Source organism: Lithobates pipiens, unplaced genomic scaffold (assembly GCF_037356315.1).
Source record: "Lithobates pipiens isolate NorthernLeopardFrog02 unplaced genomic scaffold, aLitPip1_a1.2 Scaffold_10, whole genome shotgun sequence".
Classification (NCBI taxonomy): domain Eukaryota; kingdom Metazoa; phylum Chordata; class Amphibia; order Anura; family Ranidae; genus Lithobates; species Lithobates pipiens.
The window spans coordinates 190,424,583-190,450,105 of record NW_027507686.1 but is presented as its reverse complement, the minus strand read 5'-3'; the positions used below and the strand labels follow the sequence as shown (position 1 = coordinate 190,450,105).

The window sequence follows — 25,523 nt, the reverse complement described above, 5'->3', positions numbered from 1 at the left end:
GATAGGGAGGAGAAGCAGCAATGACTTACATTGCACAGCAGGGACAAAGCAGACTGCAAATGTATCAGGAGCGAGTCATCGACCATGTACGGTCACATCTGGCGCTCCCAGGACACCGGCACATGGCTCCGCAGTGTGGGCTTTTTTTAACGTGTCCGCTGCTGACAATAGCGTTGCCATCTGCAATCTTTGCAGTCAACGCGTTAGTCGCGGTAAGCCCAATACTCACCTAGGGACGACCGCCTTAAGAAGGCACATGAGCAGCCATCACCGAGCCCAGTGGGAGCAACGGAACACACAAAGCCACACTGCAGGCTCTCACCGTCCAGCCTCGTCTTCTACTTCTCCTTCTCCTCTCTCCTCACAATTGTCCTCCACTCCACCTTCCATCACGCCAAGCTCACATTTTTCTGCAAAAAGGCAGGCTTCCGTGGGCCTAATGTTTGAGCGTAAAAAAATGATGACGCCGGATAACCCTCTTGCCCAACGGTTGGCGGCTGGCTTGTCAGAACTCATAGCCCGCCAACTACTGCCATATAAACTGGTGGACTCGGAGGCCTTTCGCAAATTTGTGGCCATTGGAACACCACAATGGAAGGTCCCAGGAAGGAAGTATTTCTCAGAGAAGGGCATCCCAGAGCTATATGGCCATGTTCAGCGGCAAGTGAATGTATCTCTGGCACACAGTGTCGGTGCCAAGATACATCTGACCACAGACACGTGGTCTAGCAAACACGGGCAGGGAAGGTATATCAGTTTTACTGCCCACTGGGTGAACCTTCTGACGGCCGTCAAGCATGTAACCCGTGGCACCCGTGTAGATTTGGTTTTACCGCCACGGATTGCATGCAGGCCTGACTCTTCTTCTCCTCCTCCTACTCCATCCTCCTCCCTCTCCTCCTCAGCTGCCTCCTCCTTTTCCGCTGCTAGCGTCTCTTCCACTGCACCGCCCAAGCTCCCCAGAACCTATTCCACATGCCAGGTGAGACGTTGCCATGCCGTGCTGCGTCTGTTGTGCCTGGAAGCAAAGAGCCACACTGGCCCGGCACTCCTTTCAGCTTTGCGTTCACAGGCAGATGAGTGGCTAACACCGCTCAATTTGACAGTTGGTAAAGTGGTGTGTGACAACGGTGCCAATCTGCTTAGCGCATTGAAACAGGGCAAAATCACGCACGTGCCGTGCATGGCACACGTCTTAAACTTGGTCGTGCAGCGATTCCTTGTCAAATACCCTGGGGTCCAGGACATCTTGCGGCAGGCAAGGAAAATCTCGGCCCATTTCAGAAGATCTTACACGGCCATGGCTCGCCTTGCTGACATTCAGCGGCGACACCATCTGCCGGTCAGACGTCTTATTTGCGATTGCCCGACGCGATGGAACTCAACCTTCTATATGCTTGATAGGCTGCTCCAGCAGAAACGTGCAGTTAACGTCTACCTGTATGAACTCTGCGAAAGAAACGGTTCTGGGGAGCTGGGTTTTTTTTCACCGCGCCAGTGGCTGCTCATGCGCGACACATGCAGACTTCTGCGGCCATTTGAGGAGATCACCAAACTGGTCAGTCGCAGCCATGGCGCCATCAGTGACATGGTACCTTATGCCTTCTTTCTGGAGCGTGCATTGCGTCGTGTCATTGATCAGGCTGTGGAGGAGCAGGAGCGGGAAGATGAGGAAGTCGCAATGCTGGATGAATTCCCAGGGGGGGCTACTCTATCTGAGACAAGTCAACAACAGGAGTCTGATGAGGAGTCAGAGGAGGATGGTGCCGGGGCGGATGAGCAGGAGCAAGAAGAGCATGCTTTAAACCTTTCTGGGATCCCTGTTGTGCGAGGATGGGGAGAGGAGAATGAAGAGGACGACATTATCCTGGATGATGAGCAGGAGCCAGGCCACCACACCGCTTCCACTTTAGTGCAAATGGGGGCCTTCATGCTCCAGTGTTTTAATAGGGACCCCCGTATAAAAAGCATGAGGGTCAAGGACCAGTACTGGGTGGCAACGTACTTAGACCCCCGGTACAAACACAAAATGGCGGAAATGTTACCGCCGTCGCAGAGGGCTGTCAGAATGCAGCACTTCCAGGCCTTGCTTCGAGAAATGCTGCATTCTGCTTTTGCGTGCGCTGGCAGAGGAGCAATTCCCACTCCCAGAGAAGGATTTGCGGGTACCAATCCAACAGCGCCTGCAAGAAGAGGCCGGTTTGAAGATGTGTTGGTGACTTCGGATATGAGGTCATTCTTTCAGCCGACCCATCGACAGGTGTCATCCGGATCCAGCATCAGGGAACGCCTAGACCGTCAGGTGTCCGACTACATTGGGTTAACGGCCGATGTGGACGCTCTGAGGAGTGATGAACCCCTAGACTACTGGGTGGGCAGGCTTGACCTCTGGCCAGAGCTTGCCCAATTTGCAATCGAACTGTTGGCTTGCCCCTCATCCAGTGTCCTGTCCGAAAGGACGTTCAGCGCAGCAGGGGGGATTGTGACCGATAAGCGTACTCGCCTAGCTCACCACAGTGTTAACTACCTCACATTTCTAAAAATGAATGAGGCATGGATCTCGGAGGAATTCAACACATGTGATCAGTAGACCATGTATATGTCTATAAACAATTTTTGGAATCAAGCACACAGACCTTCTTAATTCATTTGGCTCACTTCCCTGACCCAAAAAAGCACACCGTACTATATGCCCCTACCCTCCTCTTTGAAGAGGTTGAGCGGTGTCATATTTCTACTGGGGCTGCTTATTATGAGGGGTTCCCACCATCCCTGTGCTGTGCTGACTTCCTCCTGGGTGTTCTTATTATGAGGGGCTCCCACCATCCCTGTGCTGTGCTGACTTCCTCCTGGGGGTTCTTATTATGAGGGGATCACACCATCCCTGTGCTGTGCTGACTTCCTCCTGGGGCTGCTTACGGTGCTGCTGTCAGCGCTGTATGTCACGGAGCTGCTGTCAGCGCTGTATGTCACGGAGCTGCTGTCAGCGCTGTATGTCACGGAGCTGCTGTCAGCGCTGTATGTCACGGAGCTGCTGTCAGCGCTGTATGTCACGGAGCTGCTGTCAGCGCTGTATGTCACGGAGCTGCTGTCAGCGCTGTATGTCACGGAGCTGCTGTCAGCGCTGTATGTCACGGAGCTGCTGTCAGCGCTGTATGTCACGGAGCTGCTGTCAGCGCTGTATGTCACGGAGCTGCTGTCAGCGCTGTATGTCACGGAGCTGCTGTCAGCGCTGTATGTCACGGAGCTGCTGTCAGCGCTGTATGTCACGGTGCTGCTGTCAGCGCTGTATGTCACGGAGCTGCTGTCAGCGCTGTATGTCACGGAGCTGCTGTCAGTGCTGTATGTCACGGAGCTGCTGTCAGCGCTGTATGTCACGGAGCTGCTGTCAGCGCTGTATGTCACGGAGCTGCTGTCAGCGCTGTATGTCACGGTGCTGCTGTCAGCGCTGTATGTCACGGAGCTGCTGTCAGCGCTGTATGTCACGGAGCTGCTGTCAGCGCTGTATGTCACGGAGCTGCTGTCAGCGCTGTATGTCACGGAGCTGCTGTCAGCGCTGTATGTCACGGAGCTGCTGTCAGCGCTGTATGTCACGGTGCTGCTGTCAGCGCTGTATGTCACGGAGCTGCTGTCAGCGCTGTATGTCACGGAGCTGCTGTCAGTGCTGTATGTCACGGAGCTGCTGTCAGCGCTGTATGTCACGGAGCTGCTGTCAGCGCTGTATGTCACGGAGCTGCTGTCAGCGCTGTATGTCACGGTGCTGCTGTCAGCGCTGTATGTCACGGAGCTGCTGTCAGCGCTGTATGTCACGGAGCTGCTGTCAGCGCTGTATGTCACGGAGCTGCTGTCAGCGCTGTATGTCACGGAGCTGCTGTCAGCGCTGTATGTCACGGAGCTGCTGTCAGCGCTGTATGTCACGGTGCTGATGTCAGTGCTCTGTATTACGGTGCTGCTGTCAGTGCTCTGTATCTCCTGCACCCTCTTGTTTGCCTACCCTGGTCCCTGACCTTCCCTCTCCTCCATTGCCTTCATTAGCTCCATAGTCCTGAATTGTCAGAACAATTTCCCAAATAAAAAAAAAATGCTTGTAGTTATCGATCCCAAATTCACCTCATACATGTATTATGCTATTGTCCAGGTGGTGGGACTACGTGCTACCCCCTAATAATTACCCCGTGGCCGCAAATTCGACCTAAAGGTTTGCGAAATTCGCCTCCCATTGAAGTCAATGGAGCCCGCGGCGAACGGTCGTTTTCGCGAACGTTTGTGTCCGTTCGCGTTTCGCGTTCGCGAAACGTCCCGTCGGAAGTTCGTCCATCACTATCCTTTGTTACTATTTTGCTTGCTGAGCCGGCGGATGACAAGTACGTCTCTGTACTCTGTGCAGGGACGGACCTTTCAGAGAGACCGCTCTCCCCTATGGGGGGATCAGATGATTACAGACCGCCTGTCCATTTTCATCCGATCTGATCCACTAGACGGATGGAAAATAGGACATATAGAGCTGTATGGAGCGCCGTTCAGATCTGCCTGAAAAAACCGAAAGGCAGATCTGAATGGTCCGCATTTGTGAAAGAGGCCTAACTCTTTTCTGTGAAGACTGGAAGTTCAGAGAAACAGCAATAGGGATGAGCCGAACACCCCCCGGTTCGGTTCGCACCAGAACTTGCGAACGACCCCCGCGTTCGGTACGAACGTTAGAACCCCATTGAAGTCTATGGGACTCGAACGTTCGAATTGGAAAGTGCTCATTTTAACGGCTAATATGCAAGATAGTGTCCTAAAAAGGGTTTGGCGACCTGCCTCCTGCCTCAGGGGACATGGGTCACTGCAAAAAAAAGTTTTAAAAACTACAGTTTTGGCGGGAGCACTGATTTTAATGACGATTAAAGTGAAAAAAAAAAAGTGAAATATTCCTTTAAATATGGTGCCTGCGGGGTGTCTGTAGTATGCCTGTGAAGTGCCACGTGTTTCCCGTGTTTAGAACAGTCCCTGCACAAAATGACATTAAACGGAAATAACACCATTTAAAACTGCTTGCGGTTTTAATGTTATATCTGGTTCCTGCAATATGGTTGAAAATCATTGAGAAACATGGCATGGGTAGCCCTCCCTGCCCATTACCAGCCTATTTGGGTCTTGTACGCATATTAAGGGGAACCCCGTACCCATATTAAAAAAAGGAAATGCGTGTGGCCCCCAGGCCCTATATACTCAGAACAGCAGTATACAGGCGGTGCAAACAAGACAGGGACTGTGTAGGTTTGTTGTGTTAAGTTGAATCTGTTTGTCATTTTCAACCGGTACATTTTTAAAGTGTAGCTCCAGTCAAAAAAACTATCTTTAAGCTTTTTGGAAAACATAGGGAAGGGTTATCACCCCTGTATAATTTGTTTTGTCGTCCATCTTTTTTCATCTCACTTGCTGCTGTCTCCTTGCGTTTGCAAGTAGGAGATGTTTGTAAGTTGGATGTTTGAAAGTAGGGGCCTGCCCTATATTATAGCGGTATGTACTGGGTACAGAGCACGCAGACAGCACGCACTATCTCCTAACACTACTGACTGCAAGCTCTATTATTAACCACTTGTTAGCCCAATGTTTGCATAAAGTGAAAGATGAAGTTATGCTGAGTAAATAGATATCAAACATGTCACTCTTCAAAATTGCACATGCCCGTTGAATGGCGCCAAACGTCGCTACTTAAAAAATCCCCATAGGCGACGCTTTAAATATTTTTTTACTGGTTACATGTTTTGAGTTGCAGAGGAGGTCTAGGACTAGAATTATTGCTCTCGCTCTAACATTCTCGGCGATACCTCACATGTGTGGCACATGCGAGCACATGGGGACATGGGCGCTTTAATTTTTATTTTATTTTTTTATTGTTCATTTTACTTTATTTATTTTAGTTTGACATTTTTTTTCCCAAAAATATATTTTTGATCACTTTTATTCCTATTACAAGAAATGTAAACATCCCTTGTAATAGGAATATGGGGTGACAGGTCCTCTTTACAGTGAAATCTGGGGGGTCAATATGACCCCACATCTCACCTCTAGGCTGGGAAGCCTGAAATAAAAAATAAAAAAAAGATTCTGGCTTTGATCGTACTGGCGAGTTGGTAGAAGCACCGGAGGGCGGTGAGGGGTGGGGGGCGTCTATGGCTGGGTATTTCAGGGTATCACCGAGTATGGCTGGGTATCTCTGAGTATGGCTGGGTATGGCAATTTATGGCAGGGTATTACAGAGTATTGGCGGGGTACTACAGAGTAATAGCAGGGTACTGCACTGCAGAGTAATGGCAGGGTACTGCACTGCAGAGTAATGGCGGGGTACTGCACTGCAGAGTAATGGCAGGGTACTGCACTGCAGAGTAATGGCGGGGTACTGCAGAGTAATGGCGGGGTACTGCACTGCAGAGTAATGGCAGGGTACTGCACTGCAGAGTAATGGCGGGGTACTGCACTGCAGAGTAATGGCAGGGTACTGCACTGCAGAGTAATGGCGGGGTACTGCAGAGTAATGGCGGGGTACTGCACTGCAGAGTAATGGCAGGGTACTGCACTGCAGAGTAATGGCAGGGTACTGCACTGCAGAGTAATGGCAGGGTACTGCACTGCAGAGTAATGGCAGGGTACTGCACTGCAGAGTAATGGCAGGGTACTGCACTGCAGAGTAATGGCGGGGTACTGCACTGCAGAGTAATGGCGGGGTACTACAGAGTAATGGCAGGGTACTGCACTGCAGAGTAATGGCGGGGTACTGCACTGCAGAGTAATGGCGGGGTACTGCAGAGTAATGGCGGGGTACTGCACTGCAGAGTAATGGCAGGGTACTGCACTGCAGAGTAATGGCGGGGTACTGCACTGCAGAGTAATGGCAGGGTACTGCACTGCAGAGTAATGGCGGGGTACTGCACTGCAGAGTAATGGCGGGGTACTACAGAGTAATGGCAGGGTACTGCACTGCAGAGTAATGGCAGGGTACTGCACTGCAGAGTAATGGCGGGGTACTGCACTGCAGAGTAATGGCGGGGTACTGCAGAGTAATGGCAGGGTACTGCAGAGTATGCACTGGTATTGCAGAGTATTGGCAGGGAATTGAGGGGTTAAATTCGGTGAGCAGCGATGTGGGCACTGCAGATGCAGCCCACATCGCTGCTGACACCGATCTCTTTCCCCTCCGCTGTACCGATCGGTACAGAAAGGGGAGGGAGGAACAGGCGTCATAACATGACGCCGGTTTGTTTCCAAGTGATCACTCCGTCATTTGACGGAGCAATCACGTGGTAAACGGCCGCTATGAGCGGCCGTTTACCGTGATGCGCCGGGTCCTATGGACCCGGCGGTCACGGATGCTCTCGAGTGCGCACACCTCGAGGCACGCGAGAGCAGAATTCTGGGAGGCCGTTAATTAACGGCCTCTCTGAGTTAAACAACCGCCCTGAAGCCGTTAATCGGCAATGGGCAGTTGTTAAGTGGTTAAAGCTAGATCACTAGCTATATAGGTGAGGTGAATATAGTGGTGTATACTGCAGTCAGGGCACAGACAACAACCACTACACAGCAGCAAGATAGGAAATCAGCCAAAAACGATTGGTGTGTACTGTGTTGAAGGTACACAGAACACCCACTGCTTCAGATGCAAAGTAACACACTACAGGAGGCCGCCTTAAAGGCGGCCTTATATAGTGTGGGGCGTGCACTACACAGCCTGAGCTATGATTGGCCACAGGCAGGATGCCTGTGGCCAATCATGGCTCTCCTCGCTGCCGGCGCTGCGATTGGCCAAGCATGCGGGGTCACAGTGCATGCTTGGCCAATCATCGGGCAGCAATGCACTGCGCCAACGCAGTGCATTGTGGTCCGCGCGCGCGTCACTCGAATTTTGACGCGAACGGCCAAAACGTTCGGAATTCGCCGAACGGCCAATGTTCGAGTCGAACGTACGTTCGACTTGAACACGAAGCTCATCCCTAAACAGCAATGAGGGAGCAGGAGCCAGCAGCATTAGAAGATGTAAACTGTAAGTGCTGGGATAAGAAATTTAAGAAATGTAACAAAAGGTCAACTAGGGAATGTTTGTTTTCTTATATTAAGCTAAAAATGCTGACTGATTAATAAGGTTGCAGCAAGAGTTAGTGTAGGATTTATAGGAAGGGTCCGTATGAGGGTTAAACGAAAAAAAAACCTGACAGCTCAGGGGAAGCAACTGTACTAACTGTGCAATTAGTTAGTACAGCAATCTCCCAAGCTGTGTATTGTGTTCTGACAGGGGGGACACTCTGGTCAACGCTCTTCTGGTCATGCTCCTTCGACAGAAGCCAGCAAATGCCTGGCTTCTGTCGGACTGGCTACAGTACACATGGGCTGAATGCTTCTATTGAACCAGCCAATGCCATACAACATTCGGCCTGCTTTAGGGTAAATCTTATCTCTCAGCACCAGGAGCTCTTTGCCAAAATTACCATCACTCTTCTTCCAGCACTGAAAAGAATGCACCATTGTCACTATGTCTGAATACATCCCGAGTCAGCAATTAGGTTCCTGAGTACAGGCGATCCTTCATTTCTTCATAATGGCAATCCTCACCTGTTACTGAGCTCTCAGGACGAGAAGCTGTTTTCCCGTATGTGACAGCAGGAAAAGTAGAGACACCGGGAGGACTGGAGCAGCAGATAGCTTGACACGGTGGATTGAGACAAAGGTTTATTGTGATGGAAGGATTCTGATTATGTAGCCAATCTTCTAAAAAGTGAACCATACAAATGCTTATTAGTCAATTCCATAAGAAAACCTAACCTAAAAAAACAATTTGAGGGAGAAGACTTACCTGTACCTTTTGTGCCGTTGATAGGTGGGGTTGTGGAACCTCTCAGCTGTGTGGTATCAAAGTTTTGACTTGAGCTATAAAATGAAACATATGAGATATGTATGGATCATGGGGTGAGCATGCCATTGGACTAAATTCTAGAAACATTCTGGAAGTCAATGGAACATACCGTGCACATACAGCAAAAGGAAGAGTGAGACGGATCTTTCGGAAGAAAGTCAGAGTGCAGGTACCAGGTGGAGTGAAAACACTGCCAGAGGTAGATAGCAAAAGGAAGGGGACAGCACCAGACAAAGTAGAAGGAAAGGAGGTACAGAAGTCAGTGCAGATAAGGCAATCACAGCTCAGATTAAACATTCTGGCCCCTTTGCTCTAAAGCATATTTTGCCCAGTAATGTACCTTGCATTAAGGCAGCCAATCCATTTTGAATGGGCTCCCGACAAACAGCAATGGGCACAAAAACAGAACCTGCAGCATATTCTAACAAAGAACACCATAGCATGTGCATTGTGGTGCATTGCAGCGTGGGTCTGTTGCAGGCTACTGTAGTTGTGCATTAGGACGCTATTAACAATAAGTGGCCCTGCTATATACCATACAAAGTTACGTGCGTTACAGTAGCACACAGAAAAACACACGTTACACGTTACTGCAACACATTTGGAGGGGCCCTCAAGAACATCACAGAGGCCAGCACACTTCCAGACAAAATTTCTAAGTCTACACCCGATCGGAATTCCGGCCAGTAAAAGACCAATGAGAGATTTTCATCGGAAAATGCGACTGTGTGTACGCTCCATCAGAATTTAGCTGTCTGAATTCCCTCCAATCAAAAATTGATAGCATGTTCTCAATTTTCCAGACGGAAAAACTTTCTGTCGGAAATTTCGATCGTGTGTATGCAATTCCGACACATCAAAAATCACGCATGCTCAGATTTAACTACGAGACGGAAGCTACTGGCTATCGAACTTCCTTTTTCTAGTCCTGTCGTACGTGTTGTACAACAGGACTGTCGTACGTGTCGGAATTTGATGTGGCCGTGTGCAGGCAAGACAGCTTGAGCGGAATTCCGTCGGGAAAACCATCAGAGCTTCTTCCGACGAGAATTCCGATCGTGTGTACGCGGCATAACATTAAGGAAACCCTGACACCAACTTAAAAAAATTGCAGTTGAAACCACAGGAACATCAGGTGTTTTAAAGGATTCCTTGTAGTGTTCTACATTTATTAAAAGATTTTTATAAACTTGCAAAGTGTCTTTGAATTTGCCAGAAAATGTGATTACTCTGGAAGTGTCAATTCCCTAACGCAGCACCCTCGCTCATTGCACACCAAAGCCCCTCTTCTGGGAGTGTCTATTTACTGTCTGTGCTGGCCCAGCTCGTATGCCCCTCCCTTTAGCTCCCTACATAACCGTTTATGTACCTGTTGGGGAGGGGCAAAGGGGTATTCTATAGATTGTCTAAAAATAGCACCTGCAAATCGCCCTGAAAGCGCCACTCAACGGTCAAAAACGTCCTGCAAGCTGCATCTTTGGATCGCTGTAGGAGCGGTGTATTCACCACTCCTAAAGTGCCCCTTCCCATTGAAAACAATGGGGCAGCGCCGCATACCCGCCAGGAAAGCACTTTGCGGGCGGTTTTTAACCCCTTTTTTTGCCGAAGTAAAAGCGGCGCTAAAAATAGCATCGCTTTACCGCCAGCTCCTGCCTGCCCCAGTGTGAAAGTAGCCAGTGGTAGCCGGTGGAATTTTTCTGAAAAGGGGCCAGACACATGAATAGGGGGTGGCCATGGCAGCCATGGATAGATTCATGCTATGCATGAATCTATCCATTGCATATAGGGGGGGGGGGTGGAGTGGAGAGAGGGGGGTGGCGGCCCCTAATGGACGGGCCGCCACTGCACATTACAAGCTGCTGACATCACATCCAATATGGTGGCACCCAGCAGCAGTGTCTTCGCCTTTTGATGTCTACACAAGGGAGGATTTTGCTGGTAAATAACATGTATAAAATAAGTCAAAATGTAGATTCCATGATTTTTTTTTAAACAAATGGACTGGTGACAGGGACTCTTTAATATACAGACTGAATAACCTGATCAGTATTAAACATTTGAGACAAAAATTGTTGTAACATCTAAATAAAAGACTGGTTTCTGTGGCTCATTACCAGAAAATAAGGACAAAGCTCCTCAGGGGCCCTTGCACATGGGGCCGTCTGGGTGCAGTGCGGGTGGTACAAATGATCAATATCTGGCATAACTAGGTGACTGGATGAGATATTAGAACAGGGACCCTTAATAGGGACAGCAGTAGTGGGGAGAATGGGGGTAGGAATAGGCGGTTGGGTATGGCTGGGGAAAGGGAGGGTGAAGGGTCCCTGCAGTCATGCAAAGTGAGGGTGAACACAGGTAAAGTGGTATTATGGTATCCGAAGTTAGTACAGCAATTTCTCCCACTGAGCTATTGTGTTCTGACAGGCGGATGGCCCCTGCCAATGGCTAAGAGCGCTGATTGGATGCCAATTGGCATACCTTTTTTGGTCACGCCCCTTCGACAAAAGCCGAGCGTTCGCCCGACTTCTGTCAGACCGGCTGCTGCACACACAGGCTAAATGGCGACCGATTTATATTGAACCGACCGATACTCCTGATGTTCAGCTTGTGTGCGTGGCCCTTAAGACTTGGCCAAACATCTTGATTAGTATTTGTTACCCACTGCCGTCCACCTAACACATACGTGCGATGGCAAAAGAGCGGGATTTAATGCCCACACAGCATGCTCCCAGCACAGAGACCGAGCTGTCAAAGATAGCTCTCAGTCCTCACTAATGATTGGTAGCCGGCAGGACTGACTCCCACTCATGTGTCCACAGTGACAAGCAATCATATTAGTCACATGATCGCCAATCCTTCCACCCCCCAGGCATTCAGAACCTTTTAAAGGGTAGTTGGGGCAGGTGTCACATGAGGTGTGCATTGTTTTCAATAGGTCAGCTGACTTATATACTGTATATAGTACACACTCAGTTTTTTTTTTGTTCAACCCAGCGGGCTGAATTAAATAAAACTGAGAAGCTCCAGAAGAGCTCGGTGTACTAACTATCCGAATCTCGGATTTTAACCAGCTGATACCGACCGATGTTTGGCCTGTCTGTACCAGCCTTAAGAAAGAGCAGGAAGCCACTGCAGAGCAAATACTGTATGTCTGCCCCTATGTACATCTATAATTACAAATTATACGTGCAAACCAATTCAAATAAAAAGTAACATTATATAAAAACAAGCTGTGATAATGTTTTACATATACAATTAAAACATTATAAAGGCTTTCCCTTGCTCAACATGCTCAAACAAATATACCACATCAAGCCAACAGTCCCCATACCTGAAGTGCTACATTATTGGGAAAACAACACTTACCCATCCATATCTAACAGATCATCCTCGCTGCGTAAATTCAAAACATATAGCGTTGTCATGGAGATAACACTGCGACAATAAACACAATAACTTGGTGAGACAAAGTATAATATGTTAATATGTATATTATATATATATATATATATATATATATATATATATATATATATATATATATATATAATGAGCTTATGTATTATTCTATTTGTGTACCACATACAATATTATATGCACGACAATTATATAAGTGGCTAAGTGGTTAGTACTTCCAACACTAGGGGCCTTGGTTCAAATCCCAACAAAGGCACTACCTGCCAGGAGTTTGATTGTTCTCCCTGTGTCTAAGTACGTTTCCTCCAGGTACTCTGATCAAAAGACATGCTGGTAGGTTAGCCACTTGTTTACTGGGCACTTATACCCCCTTCCTGCCCAGAACAATTTTCAGCTTTCAGTGTTTTCACACTTTAAATGACAGCGCGGTCATGCAACACTGTACCCATATGAATTTTTTTTCATTTTTTCGAGACAGATAGAGCTTTATTTGGTGCTATTTAATCACCACTGGGGTTTTTATTTTTTGCTTGACAAACAAAACAAGATGGTACATTTTGAAAGAAAAAAACTTTTTTTAGTTTCTGTTATAAAATGTTTGCAAATAAGTAATTCTTCTCCTTCACTGATGTGCATTGATGAGGCTGTACTGATATGTCGCACTGATAGGTGGCACTAATGGGCAATGATGGGCACTGAAGGACATTGATTTGCAGCACTGATAGAAGGCACTAATGGGTAGTGATGGTCACTGATAGGTGGCACTAATGGGCATTAATGGGGAGCACTAATGGGCAGAACTGATGGGCACTGTTATGCAGCACTGATGGGCACTAATGGGCGGCAGTAATAGGCAGCACTGATGGCCATTGATAAGCAGGACTGATAAGCGGCACTAATGGGCACTGATAGGTGGCACTAATGGGTTCCTCCTTTTGATATACGTGATTACAGTTATACTGTATTTCCTTACTCTGTGTGCATTATACCAATATTGTACCTACAGAGCATAAAATAGGATAGATAAAAGAATGCTCAGATTTCTGACAAGAATTATAACTTTTTTTTTTACATATGTCTGCGCTACACTTCTGAAATGCATGTCATGCATTAGGCTTTATTAAATACAAAAAAGCGTGGAGGAACCTAGAAGTATTTCTAAAGATTATCATAGATTTTATCTCCTTATGCAAGCCAGTGAGGTTGATTACTAATGAAATGGAGGCAGGTACCTGCGTAAAAATAATGTTCAGCTCCATCTTTTCATCTTTGCCTATGTTGCGATTTAGGCTGGTGCCATGACCACTGCCTCAGGTTTCCTGTTTGAGGGTGGCATGCAGGTACTAGAGTCGGGTCCTGCTACACCGAGTGCATCAATAGAAACACACAGCCCCATAGTCTAGGATAGAGAGGACACTCCCCTGCTCCTCCCCCTCCCTTCTTTAAACGAACAGACTGGCTCCAGACTGCACTGCTCACTGTCTTTCTTGTGAAGACCGGACATCCAGGAAAGCAGCACTAAGAGGGCAGGAGCCGGCAGCACTGGAAGTTGTATGCTACAAGTGCTGGGGTAAGAATTTTAACAAATTGAGGATGTTCGTTTTTATTGTGCTCAGTGTGTTAAAATAAAACTGATGTGGATTTAAAGTGATTGTAAAGCTAAACACTCTCTGCTGCTCCTCTTCTCTGTGTGCCCCCATATGGGGCGCACATGCAGGCTCCGTCCCACAGCTATGTGTGCGTCTATTCACACACACATTGCAGGTCAGCCCCGCCCCCTCCCTCTGCTCACAGAATTTAATTGACAGCAGCAGGAGCCAGAGAGAGATGAGAGAGCCGCTGCAGATGGGCAGAGAGAGCCTCTGCAGATTGGTACTGCGCTGGATTGAGAAAGGCCCCAGGAAAGTATAGGGCGGGGCGTTACAAATACAGAAACATTTTTACCTTAATGCAGGGGATGTCCTGCCTTTGGAACCACTTTATTACTACTTTTATAAATTTTACAGTTTACAGTATTTTTTATTTTTATTTTAAGTCATCACTAATACTTTAGCCAATAACAAGCAGCGCATTTTAATGCTTTTGAGGAATCCTAAGACTCTAATACCTGAAAGCCATGATAATGACTAAGGCGATGATGGTTGCTTGGAGGAATCGTTGGCTGACACAGCTCCGATCAGGTGGGGGAGGTACCGGCTACAGTGAAGAATAGAAAGACAATGACATACAGTCATGCATAAAACATGCATAAAAAAATAACATAATATATGTTCTACAAGTACAAAAAATGCCTGATAGAAATCCAGCGCCCCTGGGATTTCCAGTGCACTGAACTACAACCTCAAACTATATTAAGGGATTTCTAATGCCCCGTACACACGAGAGGACTTATGTCCGACAGACTTCCAAAGGAGTTCCGCCGGAGTTCCGACGGAGTTCTGACAGACTTTTCGGCCGAACGGACTTGGCCACACACGATCACACTAAACTCCGACGGATTCGAACGTGATGACGTACGACCTGACTCGAATAAGGAAGTTCATAGCCAGTAGCCAATAGCTGCCCTAGCGTCGGTTTTAGTCCGTCGGAGTAGCATACACACGAGCGGAGTTTTCGAAGGGGACCGGGTCCGGCGGAGTTCCTTCGGGAAAATTTGAAGCATGCTTCATTTCTAAAGTCCGTCAGACTTTGGTGAATCAAAAGTCCGTTGCAGCCCACACACGATCGGATAGTCTGACGGACTCGGTCCTTCGGACTTTGGATGTTGAAAAGTCCGCTCGTGTGTACGGGGCATAAGCAAGCTTCTGTGAACTACACAACCTCTCCTCCCTATCTAATGAAGAAGTAGTCCAAACCAGGAGAGCAGCTTAGTGTGACAATGCTACTTCTCTATAGGTACAGACAATACATTGGTGTTTTTACCCTAGGACAGGAAGTATGGTATTAGCAGGATTGGCAATATAAAATATAAAAAAAAACTTTAAAAGAAGTGGAGTGTACCCCTTTCCTGGTACTTTCTTTATGTCCAACTCAAACATGCTGCAATGGTACAATATGGTCTGCAAGAGGGGTCCTTCTCTAAGGCCTCTTTCATACTGGGGAGCTTTGCAGGAGCTACAGCACTAAAAATATCGCCTGCAAAGCGCCCTGAAACAGCCGCTGCTGTGTCTCCAGTGTGAAAGCCCCGAGGGCTTTCACACTGGAGTGGTGCACTTGCAGGACGTTAAGCAGCATCTTTGGAGCAGTGATGGAGCAGTGTATACACCGCTCCTTCACTGCTCCTGCCCATTGAAATCAATTGGGCAGCGTGGCTTTAACCCTTTTTCGGCCCGTTAGCGGGGGATAAAACCGCCCTGCTAGCGGCCGAATAGCGCCGCTAAAGCAACGGTAAAGTGGCGCTAAAAATAGCACTGTTCTACTGCTGACGATGCTCAAGTGTGAAACGGGCCTAATACTAAATTGGAAACTCTTTTTGGAAACCGGATCATAATAAACTCATTTCCAGCTACTACTCTACATTCGCTCTGGTGCTGGTGATAATGGACATTCAGAGTTCAGAGGCAGTTGGATGCTTTTTTCAGCTGCCCCTGAACTCATCCAATGTTATCTTATCAGTACATGTACGCAGGTTCGTTTAATGTCAATCTTAGGCAGTTGAGTTTAGAGGGCTTTTTTGGAAAGCAAAAATATGAGTTCAGACGCTCAGTTTAGAGACATTTCAATCGCTAAACGCTTCTAAACACATGTAAACACGGCAACTCGCATTTAGCCACACTTCGTTTACAGGCATTTTTCATTTTGGGCAATTTTGAAAAAAAAAACGCTCCTAAATGCAAATGTGGGTTTCTATCTGTCAAGTTAAATCATTCAGGAGAGGTTGTAAAAACCTTCCGTGTACATTAAGCCTAAAGCCCCATACACACTATCAGATTTTCTGCCGATTTTTGTCTTCAGAATTACCAAAACCATGTAATGCAGGGGCCTGTCTGATTGCATACAAATTGAAACTTATTATGTGGTTTTGGTAAATGGGAAGGAAAAAATCTGCAGAAAATCTAATAGTGGGTGTTATTTACTAAAGGAAAATCCACTTTGAACTGAAAGTGCACTTGGAAGTGCAGTCGCTGTAGATCCGAGGGGGACATACAAGGATAATAAAAAAAACAGCATTTTAGCTTGCAAAAGATTGGATGAAAAAGTCAGCAGAGCTTCCACTCATTTCAGATCTACCCCTTAGATTTAGAGCGACTGCACTTCCAAGTGCACTTGCAGTGCAAAGTGGATTTGCCTTTCGTAAATAACCCCCAGTGTGTATGGGGCGTTTTATTGACCATAAACATTGTCATCAGACACGAGATAGATTGTTAGCAATTTTGCCAGATTTGACAAAGGAATTATGGGTATACATATATAGATACAATTATCTCAGCTAAAGACAAAATGATAGAGTTGCGCTACTTTCATCTAATATAATACACCACAACACTTATTCAAAATGGGGAAACGTGGTAATGTACTTTGTCATAAATGTCAGGCCTCTGTAGGGTCTTTCTTACATATGATACGGGAATATAACAACGTTCGGCCATTATGGTCGCAGGTTACTGAATTTCTGGCAGATAACTTTGCTTTTCCAAATATATGTAATCCTTTACTGTGCCTTTTGGGGGCAATTGAGGATGACACTATTTATAACTACACTAAATCCCTCGTCTTTCCTATTCTTTTATTGTCAGTAAACTGATCGCGTTGATTTGGACACATACAGAAATCCTTAAATTGTATACTTGGAAAAAAAAACGACTAAATTCAGATATCCTTTTATATAAGATGACATTTGAGGCAAGGGGATGCCCAAAACAATTTACAGAAACATGGTCCAGATGGATTGATTTAGATGAACTCCTAAAGAAATAAGCTAAGTATATTTGTACCGTATATCAGAGCAGAGGTAATGTGTATAGAGGACTGAGATGGGCAATAACTCACTTTGGTTAGTTTTCTCTTTTTGTTTTGTTTTACTCAATAGCACTGTTTAGTGCGTTTTTATGTACTTTTGCAATAATGGAAATAATATTTAATAATAATAAGAATAAAAAAAAAAGAATATCTAGGTATATCTTGTCAAACGGCATTTTACACTACAAGGTGTGTGTTGCACTCGAATGCATATAGCGTCTGATGTGAGATATGTTTTATATGTATCCAGTTTTGTGATATGCATATTGTTTAGTGTGCCTTGTTTACATATAGCAATAAAATCTCTATAAAAAAAGAATGAAAACTAATGCATTCACTACATCTAAGCCCTTGTACACACGGTTGGACATTCCGACAACAAAATCCGACGGATTTTGTCCAAAACTGTTGTTGCATACACACGGTCGGACAAAGTTGTCAGAAAATCCGATCTTTCGGAACGTGATGAAGTTTTTACGTTACAACGGGACTACGTTCAGGCTAGTAGCCAATAGCTTTGGTCTTGTAATTTGATCTGAGCATGCGTGGCACTTTGTCCGATCGGAATGCTTTACAAACGATCAGACAAAGTCCTATTGGATCATGTTGTTGGAAAATTTTATATCCAGCTCTCAAACTTTGTTGGTCGGACATTCCGACTGAAAAAGTCTGATGGAGCCCACACACAGTCGGATTATCCGACAACGCGGTCCGATTGGACATTTTCCGTCGGAATTTCCATCCGTGTGTACAAGGGCTTAGGACTGCTAAACTGCAATAAATTACATTTTTGTTTTTGGTGCAAGATACAATTTAATTTGCATTATACGCAAAACAAATATTTCCACTCAGCATTTATGGACTCAGGAATACCCTTGTACATATAACTCTGCCAAACACAAGTACATTTTATTCATAAATAAATGTCTAAAGATAAATTCAGATATTAATTTGTAACATACTAGAGCCCATTTTTGTTTCTGAATGCATTTTCTGTTCCTACCTTGCCCATGATTTTGGAAGGACGTTGTTTAAAAGGAAGACTTCCTGCACGGCTGAACTGACTTCCTGTGTGACTGTGGAAAGAAGGACAGCGGGTGGATTACATAGAAGTTTTATTCAGGAATTAACATTTAAATGAAATTTGAATCACAGTAATGATGGGGTAATGTGTATGCATGGAGACAATTCCGAATAAAACACCTACCTGTTACTACTCTTCATACTGTCAAGACGTCTGAGTTTGGCCAACTTGCGGCTCCACCTCTCCAGTTCATCAATACGAGTCTCTAAGTTGTCTGTTAGCTTACAGAGCTCCTTGACGGCCCCTACATTCTCCATGAAGATTCTCTCCTAGAAGTCAAATTACATTGAAGAACAGAATGGGCAAATATCCCTTTATTTTGCACAGCTTAGTCAGTAAGTGTTCCCTAAAGTATTTATGGTAACAGCTATTGTAGGTTACTTAACAATGAAAACGGTGGCTTTCCATGCATAGGAGTTACCTGAATCTGAATGCCCATCTTGAAATATCTATTACGGTTCAAGAGGCATATAACTGGAAAAATGGCGCACCATAAATCCAAATTTACACTTGCAACTGGGGTGGTAAAAACAGGCGGTTGAACCATGATTCTACAGCCCCCCTTAACCATTCAAAGTGGCTGGAGGGGTTGCACAAATGCCATGGCCATGGTGCTTTGCTTCATTGCAACAAGTAACCCCCTGTTGCATGTGGTTGAAAGCAAACCATTTGAGTGATTGGAACTGCGCTACATGCAACTACATGTGATGCATAATTCTGTGGGATTCAATGCAGATTCACACCAGCTCGCTCTGTGAAATCGCATGTGATTCGCACCGCACTGCAGTGCAAATCACATGCAATGTCCATGCAGTGCGATTTCAGCCAATTAATTTGCATCGCATTTGGACCAAACTCGCACAGGACCCATTTTTTGGGCCGCACCAGAATGGAATCGCATTGGGTGTTGGGTGTTCACAACCATATGATCCGATTCATGTGCGAACTGTCAGTTCTCAGTGCGATATGCGATCTGAAATGGGGGTGTCATTAACATTGTATTGACACTTCCCGCAGTTCGCATATGGCAGTGCGAACTGCCTAATGAGTCGGTTGTGATGCGGGAACCCAAAGTGGATTCGCAGGGTTCCTGCATCACACAAGTGTGAACTGGCACTTACAAGGTTAAAAAAGACAGTGAGGAGGTGACGTGAATCTTTCCAGACATCTGTCATAAACTCTTTGTAAAATGACCCACTGTGCATCACTTTTCAGAGATCAACGCATATGTAAAGCAGACCTATAAGTATACAAGCCACATAAAATAATAGCAAACTATATGTTGTTAGCACTGGATTGGAGGTTTGGCCATGATAGGTAGGAAGCACTATCATAAGAGGATCTTCACCACTCTCCCAATTTTTTTTTAAACCCTGCTTACGTGGTTGCGGGTTCTGCACCTAGCAGATCCAGCGTTGTCCTGCCGAATTCTCTACTCTTCTGCCTACGCTTCGTCCCGTGCTGCCATCTTCCTGTGTGATGTCATCAGGAGGCTGCCGGCTCTTCCAGGTTTAGTCGGCAGGCCCACGGATGACACGCCACTAAGTCTGTCCCTCTACTCTTTTCTCAATGATGGACTATGCCACCTGGGATATGTGCATATCCCAGGAGGCACAGTGATTCGCCTAGGCAAGTGACGGGCATGGGGGGCGAAGGAGCAAAGGGAAATAATATAGTGTCAGTTGAGCTACAGCTCTGAGCCTGCTGACATCACATTCAAGATGGCAGTGCCCAGCAGCAGTGGCAGGGCTTTTGGATAGCTAAAAAATTGAGGTTTTTACAGATAAATGCATTATATGCGCATTCAGTATAATGTTATGGGAAGGTTACCGTCAAGGTGAATGGTCTAGTAACAAGGTATCTTTAAGAGAAAGTATTTAATGTCTGACCAGTCTTGTCTCCCTGATAATAAAATATCCTCTTACGACTCACTTTTCCCAATAGGTAAGAGATATTGATTGTACGTTGGAAGTGACTAAAGGTGTCTTCATACCTGGGCTATGTTGGGAGCACTGGAAGTTCTTACAAACTTAAACTGTTTGCAAGAGAAGTCAACAGTACAAGGGAATACTCACCGTCCTTTTCCAACCCTCAGAAAACATAGCGATTGAGAGGCGCTGATTGGCGTCCACAACACTATGCATACTTAAGATGCTGCTTTTATCCCAGCTTACATTTCCCACATTTTAGACACATCCCAATTCACTACAGCACTGCCAGATCATTAAACTAGAGACCTTCAAAATTTGCCAAATGAAACCTGGCCACACAAATTACAATCTGATTGTACATTTTCTGTATAATCTCCTTTGGATTTATCAACAACTAAATCTCTCTAGAGGAGACTGTACAGTTATATTCTCATGTATGATCTTAGCTTTAGTCTGGCCATAAATGACACACCTTTCCTGATCTGTGGGCCCATTGCAATGATCTAGTAAGAATTTGGTTGCTTAAAGATCTCTGTTGAAGGAGATTGTTTGCTAAAATTCTCGGTGTGACCTGGCCAACCCTTCCCTCTTTTTGTTCTACACTTATGTATGTAATTCGTTGGCATTCCAAGTCTTACCTTGTTCACTACTAAGAAGTTCTCAATTGTTTCACCATTGGCACACACCACGTCCCCGGTCTCTTTTACTGCCTCAGGAAGGATCTCCTGCACCTCCTGAGCAATCACTCCTATTGGAAAGTAAAATGTTTTCATCAAGACAATGGCGAGATTGAATTTAAAACAGAATCTGTCTCTCATATGTTGCCCAGTGTTAATATTGTATAAAAGAAAGTCACCCTGAAATTGTGCTAGACTGGGTGCATACAGGGCCCACCAAATAACAAGATTAAATAAACCATATACAAACAATGCCCACTACGGTTACTTGTTACATTGTTCTTCCATGTTACAGAGCAATCTAATTAGATTTAATGAATACGTCTTTTTACGACGAAACGTACGTCGGGTGGCAGACGTGCTGACGTCATTGTGATACAGCGTAGGTTGGACGGGCGATTGCATGCCGGCCGGCATTTTTCATGGGTGTTTTTACTGCTTTCTATGTAAGTGTATTCCTTTACTTTTATTAAATTTGTTATACGGAATTATGCTATGGTGAGTCTTCTTTCCATCTCCCTGGAATCCCAAGTACTGCCTTTCTGCTTCACGTGCTGCTGTTGACGGTCCCGGCTTGTTTCGTTCAATAAGGGAGTCTACTGTGATCATGGTCTGAGGAGGTGCTGTGGAGATTTACTATGGGCATGAAATCGCTTGCCTTTTGGTAAGCGCATATTTTGTGTGGTGGTGGTCACAATCCTTGGTGTGTTTTGGTTGCACAGAAGATTGAACACTTTCTATTTTTTATTTTTATTTTTACATTATTATTACACTCATATTATCACCAATTTTTTTATTATTATCACTAATATATATTTTTTACATTTCATTTTTATTGCTACTATTAATCTAATATTTTTTATTTTTCCATGAATTCTTATGAAATTTAGGTATTTATTACGTTTTCACTGGACTAATTTTCATTTATTGGACTTTTTTATCACTTCACTGGGATTTTTTTCAAATTTCATTATTAACACTTGTTATTTATAATTGGTTTTATAAATTATTTTATGTTTGATTTATTAGAGGGGTAGGTCAACTTTTTTTCACTACTATTGCAATCAATTAATCACTCATAGGTGTTTATATTTCATTTTATTTACAGTATTTATGTATGTGTGCGTTTTTTTTTCTTTTCTTTTGTTATCTTGTTGTGTTTACGTGTATCTTATAAAACTGAGCTGCAGCGAATTTTAGTTGTACTAGTGTAGATTTAGGTTTAGCATGGTATTTATTTTTCTTTTAGATTTAATGGATAGGAGCTTATAGATCTAATGTATAGGGGCCTACGTACAGGGGTCGCCATTACCACCCAACCCCAGGATCCAGGGGCCCTGTGTGATGAGTAAGCACGTCTGTGTAAAACGCGTCTACTGAGCACTTTTTCTGGATTGACGTTTGTCATGTTCGCTTGATTTTATGGACTTTCAATAAATTCTTTTGATTTTACTACCAGATGTGCCGCCATTCTTCTTTGTTTCTATTGCATTTCCTGGCTGCGGACCAGGCAGGCACCCAGATCTCTCCAGCAGCTCATCAGATCCTAATAGGTGGCTTTGAGCAGTGTGTTCCCAGCTCTTTCTCTCATCAGCACCCCTGTATGCCTGGGCAGGAGGGCAGCGGCATGTAGAGGAACCAATCGCTAACTGCTGAATGCCCACTTCTCCTCCTCTCCCTCTCACAGATCACTGACTCTGTTTTTTATAATTCATTCATAGGTGGGGCATAGAAAACTGCGTATGGAGTTATTCCTGTTCATCCAGTCTGTGCAGCTGAGGAGTCTGTCCTCAGTCCCATTCTCTGTCTTAAAAGTGAGACATAAGGGGTCTGTTTAGACCCCTGATATCTCCCCAAACTTTCACCAAAGTCCCCCAACTGGGGTATTAAAAAATAAAAATAAAAAAACATAAAAAATGGTAAAAATAAATAAATGCAGAAACAAAAATAAAAAACTACTGACACCAGTAGAAAACTACTGGGGTCGCAAATGCCGCACTTGCGACTGGGCTCTGGCCTCCACTGTGGGGGGACTCGAAGACGGCAGCAGGAAGGTGGCCCTCTGTGGGACCATCATAAAGGGTCCCACAATGGGAGTAAAGGGCCCCAGGATCAGTGAGAAAGAAGGGCCCTGGTCAGTGGCTAGTGGGACCCTTCATGGTTTCGTGCAGCGGGGCCCAGAAGGTTCTAATTACGCCTCTGGGATAGGAGCTTATGTATTTGAAAGATACTATATCAGATCCTTAAAAAGGATCTCATGGATTATAAACAGTTAGGGGTTGATTTACTAAAACTAGAGAATGCAAAATCTGGTGCAGCTCTCTATGGTAGACAATCAGCTTCCAACTTCAGCTTGTTCAATTAAGATTGACAAAAAAAAATGGAAGTTTCTATGCAGAGCTCTACCAGATTTTTCACTCTCCAGTTTTAGTAAATCAACCTCTTAGTATATATTCAACTTAAACTAGTTTTTGCTTTGTCTGAAGTGGGAAAGGGTTAAAACTCCTGTATGGTTTTTACTGCTATTAGGAACTTGTTTGGTAATGGTTTTCAGGAGACAGGAAGTAACAGAAAATCTGCAACAGGGACACAAAGAGTAGCAATAAAACCCAACAAGGGGACAATCTCTTCCCCAATCTATCCAATGTTATTTATAAAGTTAGATCATGTAGACCCCAAACCACTGATTAAGTGGGGCAAACTGCTCCATTACTTATTCAGCCTGTTTGGGTAAGTAGTGTGGTTATGGTGTAGTTTATCGAACAAACCTAACTTACCCTTTGGCTATATGCTATAGTGTTCATATATGGTCATTCTATATGGTCATTGTGTACTTGACAAGAGACAGAATCCACTCATATAAAAGCACTTTTAGCATTTAGGTGCTTACTGTTCTACAGGAGCAGGCAGTACATAAACAGTCCCGTATTTTGTGAGTATTGATCCTACCTGTTTCTTCTTTGTCATCATCAAGCCCCACTGTGCTAGCAAATTCTGGCTTGTAATGATAATGAACAAGACGCATCTGGGAGATCCGTTTTAACTGTTCAGTGGTATCAACCTGCAAAAACATTCAGAAGATAAGTCAGAACAAAACAATGTGCACATTATACAGTAGACAGCTCCCATTCTATCTCAACCTGCTGTACAATGCTCAAACATTTTTGCCATTGTAATTATATATTATCATTACATATCACTCTCTCACCTCCTCAATGTCCTCCTTTGCTCGAATGTCAGAGGGATGCATTAGTGAGCCCATAATTTTTACATTTCCGTGTACCACAAGAGCTTCATCTGGTCTTTCTGTGTTGATGCCAATGCGTCCATGGTGGAAGACAGTATCTGGCAGCTGCCCCCTCTGCCAGAGCACTTCACTGTCACTCTCAAACTGTCCAGGATTTGAGGCCTAATGAGCAAAAGTTTAGAATGAACAGCAGAAAAAAATATATGGTACTGGAAAACATCCTACATAAATATACAGCGCTCACCACTGAGGGTTATATCTAAACTACAGAGCTTGAAAACTATGAAATGAAATTACTGACATTAGCTAGCCCTCAACTACAGAACAGTGCTAAGACCATATCCCAGGGGCAGGCATAATATTTATATGGACTGTGCAGCTGCACAAGAGCCCCTAGGGACCTAGGGGGCCCCATAAACACTGGGCCTGGGTTCTTTCCTAAATGTACATAAAATAAGTGGATACTAACATTTATAGGTAAAGTTGATCCAGGGAACATCTGATTGCCTCTTGGGGGATCAGGAAGGAATTTTTTTCCCCTGCTTGAGCAAATTGGTTCATGCTTTGCTGGGTTTTTTTTTTGCCTTCCTTTGGATCAACTGTGGGTATGGGATTGTGTATACAGTATAGGATTGTAAAATTTCCCCTTTTTATTGGTTGAACTAGATGGACTTGTGTCTTATTTTCAATCAGACTAACTATGTAACTATGTGTGTCGGGCAGCTGTTGGAACCCAACTATCAGGTAGACCTGGACACTGCTTACTTTTAGGGCAGGTAAGAAAAGGAAGGCTTTCTACATTACACCATGATGATGCTCTTGGTTTATTGTATTCAAGTAGTTTCAAAGAGTATTTGTTTCACTTCCTGTTATCTCATCTATCTACTGTTTATAATTGTTTGTACTTTGACAATAGCTGAAGGGAGGACCCATAAATGTTCTCATGCAACAGTGGCAGCCGGTGTATTGTGGGCGTCGCCTCCATCCCTGCCGCCACCTCCCTATCCATGCGCCCGGCCCCTTTTAAGACACAGGGTGCATGGACTCCTATGGTGGGAATGGGAGGGGGTGTTTTTTTTAAGCACCTGATTAGAGCCAGAGGCTCTAATAAGCTTCAAAAAAGGGAAGGCCCAGGGCCCTGATCCCACCAAATTGTGTGACCATAGCGAATTCATTTTTGCTATTTTCACACCACAGTGCCTCCCGCCAATCAGGAGGTAGGTCAGTGAGACCTGTTACCCAACTGGCCAAAGTGCTAGGCAATCCTATTGGATGCCCAGCACTTTGGCGGAAGAGGAACAGAGTGGAGGGAGCA

General features: G+C 45.1%; 1 protein-coding gene across 9 annotated transcripts in view; it reads right to left on the bottom strand.

Annotated features, from left to right (window-relative positions):
* Positions 1 to 25,523, bottom strand: part of MYRF (myelin regulatory factor) — a 244,940-nt gene that overhangs the window by 27,259 nt on the left and 192,158 nt on the right. For 5 of the 9 annotated variants that reach the window (XM_077460758.1, XM_077460760.1, XM_077460761.1 and 2 more), the window contains 10 exons: positions 24,170 to 24,370; positions 23,911 to 24,022; positions 20,923 to 21,032; positions 18,477 to 18,622; positions 18,273 to 18,345; positions 14,418 to 14,506; positions 12,260 to 12,328; positions 9,003 to 9,083; positions 8,834 to 8,907; positions 8,593 to 8,748 (listed from right to left, as the gene is read on the bottom strand). In XM_077460758.1, coding sequence (XP_077316884.1) covers positions 8,593 to 8,748; positions 8,834 to 8,907; positions 9,003 to 9,083; positions 12,260 to 12,328; positions 14,418 to 14,506; positions 18,273 to 18,345; positions 18,477 to 18,622; positions 20,923 to 21,032; positions 23,911 to 24,022; positions 24,170 to 24,370 — 1,111 coding nt within the window. The remainder of the gene's footprint in view (positions 1 to 8,592; positions 8,749 to 8,833; positions 8,908 to 9,002; positions 9,084 to 12,259; positions 12,329 to 14,417; positions 14,507 to 18,272; positions 18,346 to 18,476; positions 18,623 to 20,922; positions 21,033 to 23,910; positions 24,023 to 24,169; positions 24,371 to 25,523) is intronic. The other 4 variants (XM_077460763.1, XM_077460766.1, XM_077460759.1 and 1 more) reach the window with 3 other exon arrangements.